Source organism: Podarcis filfolensis (assembly GCF_964270895.1).
Source record: "Podarcis filfolensis genome assembly, chromosome: 4".
Taxonomy (NCBI): domain Eukaryota; kingdom Metazoa; phylum Chordata; class Lepidosauria; order Squamata; family Lacertidae; genus Podarcis; species Podarcis filfolensis.
The window spans coordinates 88,531,317-88,547,438 of record NC_139607.1 but is presented as its reverse complement, the minus strand read 5'-3'; the positions used below and the strand labels follow the sequence as shown (position 1 = coordinate 88,547,438).

Genomic DNA, 16,122 nt, shown 5'->3' with positions numbered 1-16,122 from the left:
GTTAAAGGATCAGGTCACAGTCGTTGGAAAAGAACTCCATCTGAGAACCAAGAGAGCCACTTCTGGTCCGAGTACGGAATACTGGACTAGGTGGAACTCTAGCTGTCCGGCTCAGTATGTTGCTATATGACACAGATAAGGAGTCCATCAGTTCTTCACCTGGTTGCTTCTGAGATGAAATGTCCCTCTTCTACAAAGCTGGTGAAAATGCGGCAGCCCCAGTGCTGAAAGTGTGGCCATCAAGCATGTCGGCTTGCCCCCACAATTAAGGAGACCGGCGCAGCATGCGCACATGTCGTGCAACATGCTTGCACGCCGTGCAACATGCTTGCACGCCGTGCAACATGCTGACGTCACTCATGCACGGGTGTGTGCAAATGAGGTGAGCATGTTGTGCTGCATGCACTTGTGGCCGCCGCAGAATTTTGAGGCGGGCTGGCCCTATCCTTGAAAAATTTTGAGGCGACCGTCAGCCCCCCCCCTCCATTGATGCCCCTAGTAGCCATCTTTGATCTATAACAGTGTTTGGATTTTAAGCTAGTTCCTTAAATCAAGGGTAGCCTGATGTTTTGGACTATCAACTCTCCTCATCCATGGTGATTGGCCATGCTAGCTGATTGGAGTGGTCGTCCCCAACATCTGCAGGGCACGACTTTGGCTAGCCCTGCCTTCAACGAAAGCTATTTGGTGATGATCTTTTAATTAAGACTGCTCGATTTGTTCGTTTCCCCCACAAGGGCTTTGTTCTTGTAGGCACAGTATAATAAAGTAAAAGCGTTCTTATTGGAAAAAAGATTTAGACCAAAAGACTTTCACACCATCTCATATCCTTGTGATTGCCTAAAAAGATAATGGTCGCCAGGAGGATAGCAGCTTGCCTTTGGAGGCCTTTAAGCGAGGATTAATTAGAGATTAGTGTCAGGTAGGCAAGATACTGTCCTGGTTAATTGAATCTGCTGGACAATCCAGGCTGAATTTATGAACTGATATTCATCACTGCATATGAGCTTTCTGAAAGTACTGCCTTTGAATGTATCCCCATTTGCTTTTCTGTTGCGGGGGGTGGAATTGTATGGGATTATCTGAAATTGAAATGTCCTTCAAGCCGCTGCATAATTCATTAATGTCACCGCCCCCCCTTCCCATGCCCATAGACTTCCTCCACCCACCCCTGGTCCCAGCAACCCTGTCTGCGCTGTGAGAATTTAATATTGGTAGCCTTAGAACGTTGTGTGTTATAAATACTAACATGAAGCTACCCTTCCCTTTATTTCTGCTCTCCTTCTCCCACAAGCTTCCATAGTGACTGTCATACAGCTTGTCAACAACGTAGTTGACAATATAGAAAATGAAGGTATTTAATCATTTTTAAAAACTATTTCTCCTGAATTGCCGCCTCGTTGTTTTTCCGTTTTGTTCTTCTGTGTGAAAAGCCGCAGCAGAAACTCATTAACTCACCCTAACTAGCCAGGCCGCAGCAAACGATTTCATTTGACGAATAAGCAAGGTCTTTAAGGTGGGGAGGAGGGTGGCCTGGGAGGAAGGCAAGCAGTTCATTCTTATGACTTCTGTTGACATCAGAGAGTCAGTGTTTAGGATGAGAGTGGGTTTGGGGTTTGGTTCGCCCCACCCACCCCAACATGCAGTGTCTTTTGCAGTCCTGATGGTCCCAGAGGGATTACGTTGTCAGAAAGCGTCCCCAAAGAAAAAATGGATTTGACAAGATGCTGCGGCATCAGGCGCATTGCTAGCTTATCCAAAGCACAGTGACACCGTGGTAAATAAACAATACACAAAGAGCAAAGCTTCACGTTTTTGTGGAGCCAACTTGTTTAGCCAAATTTAGCCAATTTTTTAATGGGGCAGACCCCGCTTCCTCAAAAAGCGTAATTTAAATCACCTTGTAAAATAAGCCAATCATGCTGTCTTCTGCATATAGCTGGCAGAGACTGAGAAACAGTGGTTTGCCTAAGACGGAGCTGGGAAGCTTCTGGCCCAGAGGCCAAATGCAGTCCAGGCCTCTGTGACTGGCCCTTGGAATGCTCCCCAAGCCACACCCCCTCTCCCTAAGCCACACCTCCTCTCCCCAAGCCACACCTCCTCTCCCCAAGCCACAACCCTCACTAGACCTTCTTTGCCCCCGAGTTTGTTTACCTGGCTGAATTTTGTCCATGAACTCTGATCATGCCTCTTGCTCTTATGGATGTGGTATATGGACAGGTGCATGTAGAGACCAGACTGCTGTGCAAATGAGAAAAATTGCAATTGTTGTTTCATCCACTTTTACCTCTAGCCCCTGCCCCTGTCAACCTTGGACTGAAAAAGCTTCCTCGCCTCTGGCTTCAGGCTACTTCGTGCAGTAGTGTTAGTGGCGAGGTTTGAACCCAGGACCAGAAGTTGCTTTCTGTATCCCCCAGATACCAAACGTCCAATCCCAGACGCCTCTGCCTGCCAAAGATAACTTCAGCATAGTGCAAATCCTAACGCGGTGGGCAGGATTAAGAAGCTGGTATAGTATAGTCCAGCTGGAAAGAGCTAGAATCTCTTTCGGACCATCTCAAGAGAGCTCCTTTAGAATTGGCTTTTATAGAAGCCGCTTCCTTTTAGGCTGAGGTCCCTGCCTTAGCATGGATATCCCGTTGGGCTGCTTCTCCCAGCCATGATAAGCTTTCCAGTTGCGATCACACCTGCTCAAAAGGCCTGATTTGGAAGCCATTTCATCTTGGATGTCTGCCAGGTAGAGCATATGCTTTGAATGCAGAAGGCCTTAGGATTAATCCACAGCTTGTCCCATTGAATGGTCTCAGGCAGTACAGCTGGGAAAGAGCCTTGCTTGAAACTTTAAAGAGCTGACGCGGTCAGAATAAATGATACTGGGCTAAGTGGACCAATGTTCTGGTTTAGCATAAAGGAGCTTTTTAATAATAATAATAATAATAATAATAATAATAATAATAATAATAATAATAATGGTGCAGTTTTCTCTATTAACAAAATCTTTTCTCCCCCCCCCCCAAAGTACCTAAACCCAACTGTGTCCCTAACTAGCAATGTTAAAAGTAAAAATGAACCAGGAGATCCAAGTAGGAATATTTGTTTGGAGGACCATACCACCCTGGGATCTTTTGATAAAGGGCAGTATATAAATTGAATAAGAATAATAATCCCCAGTTTAGTTTGAACCCGACCTCAGCGTGGGGCACAGCCCATGGGCCTGATGTGAAAAAAAGAAGTTTGATTAATTGGTTCTTTGCAAATTCCAGCATCCGTTGACCTGCTTTGCGCCTCCTGGACTAATATACAGATCGAAGCAAAGCTGTGCTTCAGATTTTTATTTTTGCAACGCAATTCATTCCATTTATTTTTTTATTTTATTTATTAAATTCATATGCCGCGTTTCCTCTGAGGATCACAGGGTGGTTTACAATATAAAAGCACAGGGATATATACCATAATAACAAACAAAACAATAACACACAAACCCCTCACACGCACACAGTTTAAAAGGCTATAGGTTATTTAATTAGCCAAAGACCAGGGAGAAGAGAAAAAGTTTTCATCTGGCACCTAAAGATTTGTAGTGAACCCACCAGGCAAGCCTCTCTGGGGAGAGCATTCCACAAACAGGGAGCCACCGCAGAAAAGGCCCCTTCCCATGTTGCCACCCTCTCATGGAGGGGGCACACAAAGAAGAGCCTCACATGATGAGTGCAGGGTATGGGTCAGTTCATATGGAGAGAGGCGATCCTTGAGGTATTACAGTTCTGAGCTGTGTTAAGGCTTTATAGGTCAAAAAACCAGCACTTTGAATTGGGCCTGGGAACTATTTGGCAGCCAGTGCAGTCAGGCCAGAATCAGGATTACATGCTTAAACCGCCTTGCCCCTGGCTGCTGAATTCTGCCCCAGCTGAAGGTTCTGAACCATCTCCAGAGGCAGCCCCATGTGTGACGTATTGCAGTAATCTAACCTGGAGGTTACCAGATCATAGATGACAGAAGTTAGGCTATCCCTGTCCTGTTAGGGGTATAGATAGGCCACCAGCTGATGGAAGGCACTCTGCACCACTGAGGTCGCCTGAGCCTCAAGCGACAACAAGGGATCCAGAAGTACCTGCAGGCTGCGTACCTGATCCTTCAGGTGGAGTGTAACCCATGAGGAGTAGGCCACCTCCCATCCATCTGGTCATGACTTAAAACAATACAGTGGTACCTTGGGTTACAGACACTTCAGGTTACAGACTCCACTAACCCAGAAATAGTACCTTGGGTTAAGAACTTTGCTTCAGGATGAGAACAGAATTCGCGCAGTGCCGGCGCAGCAGCAGCGGGAAGCCCTATTAGCTAAAGTGGTACCTCAGGTTAATAACAGCTTCAGGTTAAGAACAGACCTCCAGAATGAATTAAGTTCTTAACCCTAGGTACCACTGTATGCATTTTTACACACTATTTTTAATAGAGATGCTTTTTTGAGTGAAAACATTTTAGAATAGCAGGTTTTATGAGAAAATGCAATTAGAAATAGGTATTTCAATGTGAATTGCCCATGCATTATGTGTATAAACAGGACAAAACCAATTTATGAAAGAAGACATTCAAGAATTAGGTGGCCATAGTCCCTGTAGTCTCTACAGCGAAATATTCTATAGTGTATTTGGGCGTAGCTCTGCATTTGATGGATCCACAAGACCTTGCTTGCATAAATCTTGCTTCAACGTGGGAAAGGAAGGGAAGTCCTTTTGAACTGCATGGTGGGCAAGTGAGGAGGTTAGTGAGGTTCTGCTGTGTAGCATAAATATAAACTGTCCATATAGACATGCACTAAGACACGCGGTACCTCCGCGCTGAGTGGGGTATGGGCATAAAACCAGTGACCCAGAAACGGTCCTCGTTTCCGCTCAATGCAATGCTTTTGAGTCAGTTTTTTGTTTTGTTCTTTTGGAGCAGTCAGGGCCGGTTCAGACAGTGCTACCTGAGCTGTAACCACTGGTCACGAGAGAAAGGGTTTTCCTTCTGCCGACCATCTCGTTCGCCTCGTTTCAGTTCATCTTTCATTGCCATCAAAGCTCCTGTGTGCCGAAGGGAAACGGCGCAGGATATGGTCACATAAAGACGCAAACCAGTTGGTGCAGCAACACTGAAGGAGGGAGGTTCTTGTACAAATGAGGAACAGAGAGATTGAGGTTTTTTGTTTTTGTTTTGCCAGGATTTTCCCCAGCTCAAATCCTGGCCAGAACCTCAGGTTTGCCAGCCGGGGCTTGAGGAATTTCTGCATCCAGGACAGCCCAGTTCTGTTGTGTTCCACTTCGGCCTTTATAATTAAGGAGAGCCTTTAAATGATAACCACAGGAGACGTGGTCCAAACAAATCACAAAATGCTACCTTCTGAAAGGATCCCATGCTTCACCAAGATTCTGCAGTCTGCAGGGGTAGCGTTCCAGGAGGAAAGTCTTTTTCTCCCCGAAGTAAATTTCACTGCAGTTGTGCCCCAACGACTGCTCCGTACCTTCTTTTTAAAAAACAAGAAAAAGTAAACTTCTGGGCTCCATGGTTGAAAAACATAGGGTTACTTCCACCTAAGTTTTGTTAAGAGTAGAAATGAATTATCATGTCCATTACTTTCAGAAGGTCTGCCCTGAACAATTCGTTCAGGTCATATCTCCCGATAATAATAAAAAAGTCCTATTAGGGCTGCATCATAAGTACCCTTTTCTCCAAAAGGACAGCCTACTTTCTGGCTTCTTTCCATCCTATGCCTTTAAATCCCTCTTGCTGTTAACCTATTATGATAGGGTTGCCATATTCCAAACAGTAAAAGTCTGGACAGAAAGATTGGATGGGGGGCAAAGTTGTTGAGTTTTTCTAATTTTGCTCAAGGCTACTGGGCTGCCATACATCCGGATTTTCCCAGACATTTTGCCGATTTTCGCCCGGACACTGCTGCCAACTGCAGAATGGCAGCCCTATATTGGGATATGGTGGTGCTCATTATAATAATTTATAATAATAATTTATTATTTATACCCCGCCCATCTGGCTGGGTTTCCCCAGCCACTCTGGGTGGCTTCCGACCGAATATTAAAAACAATACCGCATCAGACATTAAAAACTTCCCTAAACAGGGCCGCCTTCCGTTGTCTTTTAAAAGTAGAATAGTTGTTTATTGCCTTGACATCTGCTGGGATGGCGTTCCACAGGGCAGGCGCCACTACCAAGAAGGCCCTCTGCCTGGTTCCCTGTAACCTCATTTCTCGCAGGGAGGGAACCACCAGAAGGCCCTCGGCGCTGGACCTCAGTGTCCGGGCTGAACGATAGGGGTGGAGACGTTCCTTCAGGTATACTGGACCGAGGCCGTTTAGGGCTTTAAAGGTCAGCACCAACACTTTGAATTGTGCTTGGAAACATACTATTATCATTCCTGCAGAACAAACTGCACAGCTCAGCAGTACAGAGCAAGCTTTGCATGCGAAAGGTCCCAGGTTCAATCCCTGCCACCTCTAGGTAGGCTAAGAAAGACCACTGCCTGAAAGAAAGCCTGGAGAGATGCAATCTGCTAATAAGGGCTCATCCAGTCTTCTTTTCATCCATGTTTCTAGGCATACATCTGGGCTTTAGAGCTCTTGTTTCCAAGCTGTATTTTTGGTTTTTTGTCCCAGTGCTTTCCCTGGGAAAGCCCACCTTTTAGCACTGAAGCAGAGCGAATGGCTTTTCTGCGGATTGCCGTTTGCTCCAATTCAGGGTTTTCCTGGGTAAACCATGGGGACGAAAACAAACTTCCCAGACACAAAGCTTTCAAGTGCCTGGAATGTGTGGTGCAAAAGGAAGTCTGCATGAGCCCTAAGGCTAGATAACAACAATCTGGGCCAGCAGTCGGACTTGGTATCTGGAGCCGCCAAGATAGTGGGGTGGTTTCTGGGGACCTCCCTCACACCCTACCACTTACTGGGATGGAGCAGGGTGGCAGCAAAGCTGGCACAGTGTGGGTGCGCCAGTGGAAGCAAGGGATTGGCTCCACCAAAGTGCCCGCATGGCTCTGAGGTTGCTGCCACCTGCCTTACTCCATCCCAGTAAGTAACAGTGACTTAATTTTGGGGAGCGCAGCAGCACCCCACCATGGCGGCTTATCCTTAGCAGACCCTACGATAAAGGGAGAGAAGGAACCCAGGCTGTTTGCTTCCCCCGGCCTCATTCCACGCTCCGTATGGAAAGTCTCCTCTTTCTAGCTAGGAGAGGGCTCTGTCGTATTTGCTTCTGGTGGCCCAATTGACTGCCTTTCTATTCTGTTCTGTTCAGGTTGTTATACCGTGCCTCTCACCGTGGTATCTGAGCGTACTTGGGCCCAGATTTGTTTGAACCGGCCCTGAGAATGGTAGATTCTTATTTTTTTTCTGTTTCACAGTGAGCAAGAGAGAGATAAAGCATACTTCGCAAATTTTAAGAGAGAGGGGAAAAAACTGCATAGGGTTTTTTTTGTTTGTGTTAAAGCTATGTGCTTGAGTCAGCTTTGCATGTTTAATTCGGATAACTATAGTCGTAATGATTAGACGTAAAGCGATTGTGACGATTGACTTCTGCCTAGAAAAATCAGATTTATTCGCTTTTTAAAAAGATAAACCTTAAACTGAAGCTTTGCTTAAAAGCGCTTTTCGTAATACTTTTCAGTCAGATGTGTTTTAGAAGCATTGTGAGATTTTTTCTGCAATGTGCAGGCCTGAGAGTTTCCAGTGTTGCTTTTTCTCCCACTTTGTATTTAACAGTGACTGATATGGATCAAGGACAGAACTACAACAGAGGTGACGCATACCTGCTTGCTGCAATTCGTGGGAATGTGGAGGGGGGTCCCAAAGGCCGGTGTTTTAACACATTACTAATACACTCAGTTCGGCCTTCACCTTTTAGATCATGCTATGCCCATGTTCTGCATGTCTGAGCATGTATATATTTTGGGTGCCCAAGGCGGGGGAGGGGTGGCATTTTGTTTTAATTTTTCTTCCAGGGATTTGTTGGTTCTTTTTCATCTCCGCCTATTTATTTTGTGTGCCTGTGTAATTTTGCTTTCCCTCCCCAGACCAAGATCTTGGAAAAGAATGCAGCAGCAAGAGCATGCTGACTTCTATTAATGTATATATTTGCGTTCTGCGCTAACAGTTTGATGCTCACCTCCCATGCGTGGAACCTTATGTTGGGTTTTCAGCATTTTTCATTTATTTCTCAGACTCTTCCTTTCTAACATAAACTTGGCTGTGTTGCATTGGTTGTCGTCGTGACGTTATATCGCTTCTCTCCACTTGGGCCAAAGCATGGTTGGCCAGGGTTTTAAAAAGCAAAACAACGGTGATGCATGCCAGCTATTTTTTGCATATACAGCTTTATTATGCTCGGACCCAGTGGGGATTTGCTTCATGCCGGGTGCATGCCGTTGACCGCCTCTCTTCCAAGACTTATGCCTCCCTCCCCATTCACTGTGGGTTTGTTTCCTTCCGCAGCTTATCACTGGGACACCTCTGATTGGATGCCGAGCGCTCGACTATCTGACATTGAGGAGGTGCCCAATTATGAGACAACAGATGGCAGCTCAGTGCATCACGGGAGCACAAGGGAGCTGGAAACAGACTACTACCTTGGCGGCTACGATATTGACAGCGACTACCCTCCGCCGCAGGATGAGGAGTTTTTAAACCAGGACCAGTTGCCGCCTCCCCTCCCGGAGGATTACCCAGACCAATACGAAGCCCTTCCTTCATCCCAGCCGGTCTCCATGGCCGGCACACTTAGCCCGGATTGCCGGCGACGGCCACAGTTCCACCCGAGCCAGTACCTCCCTCCGCACCAGTTCCCCAACGAGATGGACAACAGCGGGTCTCAGACTGGGAACGAGTTTAGTACTTTTGGCGTTGGCCCAGGACCAAACGCAGAGAACAATAGCCTGGCCAAGAAGCCCTTGTCCTTACACAATTCCCTGGACGCATCGTCGTCTGACGTTTCTATGGGTTGTGGCTTTGATGACTCTGAGGTGGCCATGAGTGACTATGAAAGCATTGAGGAGCTGCGCCTTGACCACCACCACATTCACATTCCATTTGTGGAGACCCACCACCAGACCCAAGTGTGAAGGAGCCTCTTTTGTTGACGTCGTTTCTGTCATTTGGTCCCATTCATAGCATTAACTGTCAAGAAGGCTTTCTTTTCGCTGAGAAAAAAAATAAATAGATCTGTATATGGGGCAAGGTGGAAATATAGCATAACCCATTTTTAACCCTGTCGAGAAATCTGTGGTGACCATGTGCAAGGAGAGAGCAAATGGTTGCCTCCCAAAATTGGTAGTTGGAGAAGGCTCTCGATCCCTTGGAGTTGACGTTGGTTGCTTATTGCCAAGCATAGAGGTTCCCCATTGTGTGGTGGCAGACTGAAATCTCCTCCAACCAGCTTTGTGGGGGATCATGCTATTAAAAGTGTTACAAGGCTGAAGCACTTGCAGTATTCAAGAAAAGCTGAAACTCGTTTCCTGGATCCTAGAACTGTGGCTGCATGGGTCAAACTTGGGTGAAGTGAGAAATAAGGGTGAATTAGGTGCCAAGGCTGCTGCTGCAGCTGCACAAAGTAAATCTGAATTTTAAGGAGGGGAAAGGGACATCTTTTCCAAACCAATAGTCCATAATAAGATCCCTTTCTGCCATGTTATGGATATAGTTAAAGTGACTGCGTTTGTATTCTAAGAGTTGTTTCCAGTTTTAGCCCCACGCAGGGTAGACTTAAGCATCTAAGTTAGCTGTGTCTGTTAATTTCAATGGATCTGATCTGCAGGTCGTAGTTATTCCTCCAGCCCCAAAGCAAGAGGGGATTGAGAGATACTTTGGCACCATGTTGAGACACTGAGTGGTGGGATATCCCATCTGCTGCAAACCATGTGGAATCTGCAACAATCACTGCATGCTCTCAGTTGAATCCAGTGGGTCACTGCGCCTCGGCTTGCGCACGATGGTGAGCTAACACACTGCCAGACCAACTCCTTAGTAGCAATCGGTGCCTTGATCTCCTCAAATGAGGATGACATGTACTTAAGACCATACTGACCATCCTGTAGTTCCAGGAAAGAAGGAGGATTGGGGCAGGAGTAAGCAGCAGCTGCAGAAAAACTCCAGCCACTGCACAGCAGTGAAAGGATTCGGGAGCCCTGCTTTCCTTCGCACTTGGCCACTCTGCTGAGAGGCGCTCCAAGGATGCAGGATTTGCAGTTCTTCAAGGAACTCTGCTGAGGAGCTGCTTCTGCATCCCACACTTGGTCTGTGCGAAAACAACCCCAAGGCATCCACACTATTTTTACTTATTTATTTTGGTGTGTTCGGTCCCTTGCGACCCACTTTAGACTTTTTTGGGATTCATCACCACATTTTGTTCATCCACGTGCTCTCTTAAAAAAACGGGGGGGAAACTAGAAAATTGTGGCGGTCTGGGGAAGTGTTCCCCAGCCATATTTGCATCCCCAGCTTTAATGCTGCAAAAAGGGAAAGGGGTTGCCGTCTCTTAAAATAATTTTTATTTATTTTATTTTGCCTATTTACAGTTTAAAGGTGGGAGGGGAAGCCACTCTCCCTTTACTAAGAGAATTCAGCCAGCCAGGAAGGGTACGGAATGAATAACTCATTCCCCCTGAAGTGGAGTCACGGATGAATAGATGCCCTAACAGGTTTTTCATGCCCCTGCCTTATCCGAGTTCCCCGTCAACACGACGTTAAATGAGTGTTCCCAGTGCTTCCCTTCCATGAACTGGGTTTTTTTTCTTTCTTCTTTTCTGCTGACTGAACCGAATTTCATCGTTTCGGCTCTCATTAAGCTAATCAGCAGCCAGTTCTTTCTGCCACGAGAAATATTGTTCATAAGCTGCCACCCAGCAGTCAAAATGGTTAAAAGCAACAAGAAGGAATAAACAACACAACCGCCATGTAACACTTTTAATAGCAAAGGGACTCTGAAATCCACATCGTGGAGCTCGTAATTCAATGTTTACTGCCCCTTTCCCCACATTCTCTTAAGAGCATCATCGCAAAGATTTGTACCGCAGCAAACATTCTGGATAGAGCACCGAGACATCTGTTAAAAATGGGTTTTGAGCCAAGACAAATATATCACCCATATGAATATTTTGATAAATATAGGCCTGTCCATACTTCCTGTTAAATTAATGGACATTTTTCTTGGTTTCCCCTCAAGAATATCATGGACGTAACAAATTTGTGATACCTTTGCTTTCTCAGTCCTTCCACCTCCGATGTGTTTTGTGGGAGGGTGGGTGGGTGGGGAAGCGATATTACTTGAACTTCCTGTCTGCCAGTTGTGAAGAAGAAGCTAAATAACAAATTTGTCTCCCAAACTCAAACCAGTTCTTCCAAGCGAGGGGCGGCCAACACTGGCCAAAAGGGTTTGCTGACTCAGAGGTGCTTCCTCGATGGAGAAGCTCGCTGATGTGCGTGTGTGTGAAATGTCCTGGTGGGACAGGAGAATTTAACTTCCTTTTTCAATAGCTGGATGGGCAGTGAGGTGTTCTGCCGTAGTTCGCACCCAGTATGCGTTGGGTCACTTCAGCTATTGCACGCGTGAACTTTGAACCTTTCTTCGACTGAACCAGTGACCTCTGTCCCCCACCACGAAGTAATTGCGAAATAATCCCTACCTGGTTTACACTTCACAGAGGGTGCATTCCAGCTCGTGTTTCCCAGGGGCGCTCAATATCTAGGTTTACTTTTTATTTTTACTGCAACATATCAACAGGGTCACACAGGGAAATAAATTGAAAAGCGGGAACCCCTTAATGCACAAGCAAGAAGATAAACGTTGGTGTGTCCCCCGCCTGTTTTCTACAAGTCTTCCGCACAAAGGACTCTTAACGCTGCCTAAAGTTAGCAGCATGGTGGGAGCCTTGGCTCCTGAGCAGGGAATATCTTCCATTCTTGCACATCCTAAGCTGCCCTCCACTCTGTGGGAGCCCTGCAGTTTTCGGTCCTTCCCCTTCTTCCCAAAGCCTATGCAGCCACCATTCTCCTCCCCTGTCTCTTTTTCCTCCAGCTGCTCTCTGCCCCAACTTATGCAAGTCCAGCTGTGCAAACCTCAGAAATAATTGTATTCATTAACCCATGCACCATATTTTCATTTAGGCTCTTCCTTAACCCCACACAGGCCTGCTAGCATGTTTCCACCCTTAATCCTCCAGGCTAAAAAATAAATAAATCCCTAACAACATTGGCCACGATCTAGAAGAAAACAGTGGGCATGCATTGTGTGAATCATCATTTCTGCTTCCGATTTGTGTTCGGTTTGGATTAGCGCCAGTGACGTGTGGCAAAGGTTAGTTGTAAGAAAGTTCCGACACTCGATTGAGTTGAAAGCAACTGAATTTGAGCTGGTCTTGCAAGGCTCACAGGCCCCATTCGCACTATAATACATTTAAAGCACTATGATGCTACTAGAAATGGTCGTGGCTTTCCTCCCAAAGAATTCTGGGGGCTGTAGTTTGTCCAAGAGTTGTTAAAGAGATCCCTTTTCCCCTCCCAGAGCTATCCTGTTCCTGAGGAGAGGGATTGACTGTTAAACTCCCACTCTGGGAGTTGTAGTTCTGGGAGAGGAACAGGGACCTCCTCTCAGCTACCAGAATTCTTTGAAGGAAGCCATTACTGTGTAAAGTGGCCATTGTTGTTTTTTAATGTGTGGTGTGAATGTGCCCATAGCCTCACTGAGGAAGTAGAATTCTACCCTGAAGCACTTCAGATTCCGGGCAGTGAAAACCACATTTCTGACTTCTCTTCCCTCCGTGTAGTAGACTGGGACATCCTGGAGACGTTTTGTGGGTCGTATGCTGCCCAGATCTGCTTTCAGTGTTAAAAGATCGTCCCGCTAACAAAAGAGTAAACCAAATCTATCCAAAGAAAGGATTGCCCACGAGGTATTTGTGACTCCAAACCTCTTTCCGTTCAGGCGGCAGCTCATGGTGTCTCATGGTGAATTCATATGCTACCAAGGGTCACAGACTTCTGGTTTCCTCGTGGTAAGGATTAACATCAAAAGAATTTGGCATTGCCATCAAGTTAGTGGGCTGCTTTTATTTAAAGGGAGTTTTCAGATTCTAGAGGGAAAGAACTGCAAGAAGTTTTTAGCGGGGCTATTGTATTGAACTGTAGTTTCAAAAAATAGTTTGCGGAAAGACCTTAAATCAGGAAATGGAGGTGGGAGGCATGTTCATGAAGATGCAACATTTGGTGTTTCTGAAATCATTTTGTAATCACGGTTTTGCCTGTTTGACACTTGTCCTCACACCCGACATATCTGTAATGCAATTTACTGTAAGCTTGTCCATTGCAGACTGTTACTTTCAGCTTGCTGTTTCCAAGGCTATGCACCAAACAAAAAGGCACTGACGTCGTTGTTACTTCACATGTGAGAGGGGCAACTGGAGAGTACTGCAAATGGAATGATTCCCATCATGTAATTTTTTTTATAAAGCAATAATTTACAAATGTTGTGTTACAAGGCCATAACCAGGGTTTGATACCGGCAGTGTTAAGGATAAATTTGAACCGGGTGGTGGAAATTTGAACCCTCACTGTATAGCTAAATCCTGTCATTATCAGAGACCTGGGTGGTTTCCAGAACAATTTTACAAGCCCATAGTAACTGCATTTGGAGAGGGTCGTCTGGAAAATGTAAGGAGTTCTTTTGAAGCACTGTATAAGAAAGATAGTTGTCTTGTAAATTTTACCTGTTGCAAACAGGCTGGTTTGTAAAAGATGTATGTTTTTGGTGTTTTAAAAAAAAAGTTTATAAAATAATGTACATAATAATTTTGGAATTACCTGGCTTTTGTAGATATTTGATGCCAATCAAGTTGCTTTTAATTTCTTTTTTTCCGTGTTCATTTATGTATTCTGAAGAAACTCATCAATGTCAGATTTAAGGTAATGGAAAAATCAACAAAAAAAGGTGAATAGGTCGGGGAAACAACACTTCTTAATCACTTCAGAATGTACTGTAACTTTTCTTTGAATCAGCTGTGTCTCATTAACATTTCTCTCAGTTTCTAAGACGGCTTCCTAATGAACCCCACCCCTTCAGATGAATGGGTCTTTGCACAAATGCTATTACAGACATGTTTTCTAATGCTGTTTCACGTAGGCATTTGAGGTTCCACCATTATTCCAACTACACAACAACTTTATGCAAAGGGAAGGTTATCACTTCGTGTGGATCTGGTCCCTCGTCGGCAAATGCATCGGTCTTTCATATTTGCTGTTGGCAGTATTGTCTTGTGTTATTTTGCTAAAAAAGAAAAAAAAAGACAGAAAAAAAATGTGTACAGGTTTGTAACTGCCAAAATTTAAAACCAGTTTTCAAGTAAAAACAAAAACACATCGAGTTGATTCTTCATTGGCTTTTTCCATTGGGGTGCGTTCTCACTGTACAGTACAAGTGAACATGGACTGGCTGGAGGCAGAGGAGTTGTCATAGGCACCAGCTGAGGAACCCCCGAGGGAAGAAGGCTCAGAGCTAAGGGATTGGTGGTGGGATGGCGATGAGAGGTCAGAGGGAGCAGACTGGGAGGAGGAGGTGTCAGACGCTGAAGAGGTAACAGGCTTTAGTGAGCAGGGAGAGGCTGTGGCAGAGAGCAGTCCAGAATCAGAGGCAGAAGAGGAGGTTGGAGAGGAGCGGGGCTCAGAGGCAGAGGTAAGTCAGGCTGCTGAAGAGGCACAGATGCCTTCCTCCTGCTGTGACCAGCTTCCCCTTCCTGCTGGTCTCCCAGGACCAGAAGAGGTATGAAGAGGGTGGAGCAAGAACAGACAAGGCGTTGGAGCCTCAGATTGCTTGGGAAGGAAGACTTAGAGAGCTGTGGGAAATCGGGGACTTTCAGTGCTCATGACTGCCCCACGAGGCCACTTCTATCATGAAGAGTTGGTGCCCTCTCTAGGCCTGGCCTGAGCTATCTTGTTTCTCTGAATAAAGAGCCATCTACAATGAAGCTGTGTGAGTTATAGCTGACCGACTCCAGGATTTGTCCAGTCTTGCTCCCCGTCCTTCCCCACACACACCATGGTTTCTTCCTGAAATGGCTGCAGCCGACCAGCAAAAGAGAGACAAAGGGAAAACTTATATACCTGATCTCTCCTGATCTCTGATTTGTCTGATTTTGCTGTCTCTCTCCATGGGGTCACGAAGAGTCGGACACGACTAAACAACAACAATAGCAAAGCTGTCTCTCTCCCTTCATGTTTTCTGCCTGAAAATGGCTACCGCTGATCAGCAAAGCACAATCACGTCAGGAAAGGGGCAAACCGGCTGTTCAGTATCTATTCAGTAGCGAGGTTTGGGCGAAATTCTTTTATGTTCAGATAAGTGAATTTTCGCATAGCGGGCAGGTGGATTGTGGGACCTGCATGCATATAGAAACCTCTGGCTTCTGCATGACTGTAACCTCCTGTACAAAGGTAAGGTTCACTTTTGCCTCTGGCTATGCCCACCATTGACACAGAAGCCCTGTAGATTTGCCCTCAAACTTCCTGCTGGAATAGTTCTCAATTCCTGCATCCTAGGGTCAGTAGGGAGATGGACAAGCATTGGCTCTCGTTCTCCTGACTGCCCAAGGCTCATTATATATATATCTGCAGTAGGAGGAGCCCTTACCTGCCATGTCCCAGATTTTGCTCCTCTCTTGGAATATAGCCACTCACACTTTACCAGTCACTCAGCCAGTCTCCCAGTTATTCAGTCTTTCACTGAGTAGCCACACAGCTACTGACCCACCAACACACTCAGCTGGTCCCTTTTTGAGCCATTTAGCTAAGCTGCCAAACATTCATTTTGCCACTCACTCATTCAGCCACTCGGCAGATATGTCTTCATGATATATGGTTTATTTGCACATATATGCAACCCGAGCCTATGACAGAGGTGTTCACAGTATTAACACCCCAAGAAGGTCTTGCTTCTCCCATGGATTGCAGTAGAAATCAAGCATCATACTCTATTTCTGGCTTCTGTCTACTTCGAGCTCACACACCTCAGCTCTCGGCTCTGCCCTTTGTCTTTTTAACTACCAATAAGTTTTCACCCGGCACAGATCCACTTCCTTTGTTCCCTTAA

At 45.8% G+C, this 16,122-nt stretch overlaps 1 protein-coding gene across 11 annotated transcripts in view; it reads left to right on the top strand.

The window, feature by feature from the left end:
- FAT3 (FAT atypical cadherin 3) overlaps positions 1-14,396 on the top strand; it is a 455,041-nt gene extending 440,645 nt beyond the window's left edge. For 5 of the 11 annotated variants that reach the window (XM_083609376.1, XM_083609374.1, XM_083609373.1 and 2 more), the window contains 3 exons: positions 1,295-1,354; positions 7,755-7,790; positions 8,484-14,396. In XM_083609376.1, coding sequence (XP_083465502.1) covers positions 1,295-1,354; positions 7,755-7,790; positions 8,484-9,109 — 722 coding nt within the window. In that variant the 3' untranslated portion in view covers positions 9,110-14,396. Of the gene's footprint in view, positions 1-1,294; positions 1,355-7,290; positions 7,367-7,754; positions 7,791-8,483 lie in introns of all 11 variants that reach the window. The other 6 variants (XM_083609377.1, XM_083609375.1, XM_083609378.1 and 3 more) reach the window with 3 other exon arrangements.
- Positions 14,397-16,122: the final 1,726 nt, after the last annotated feature.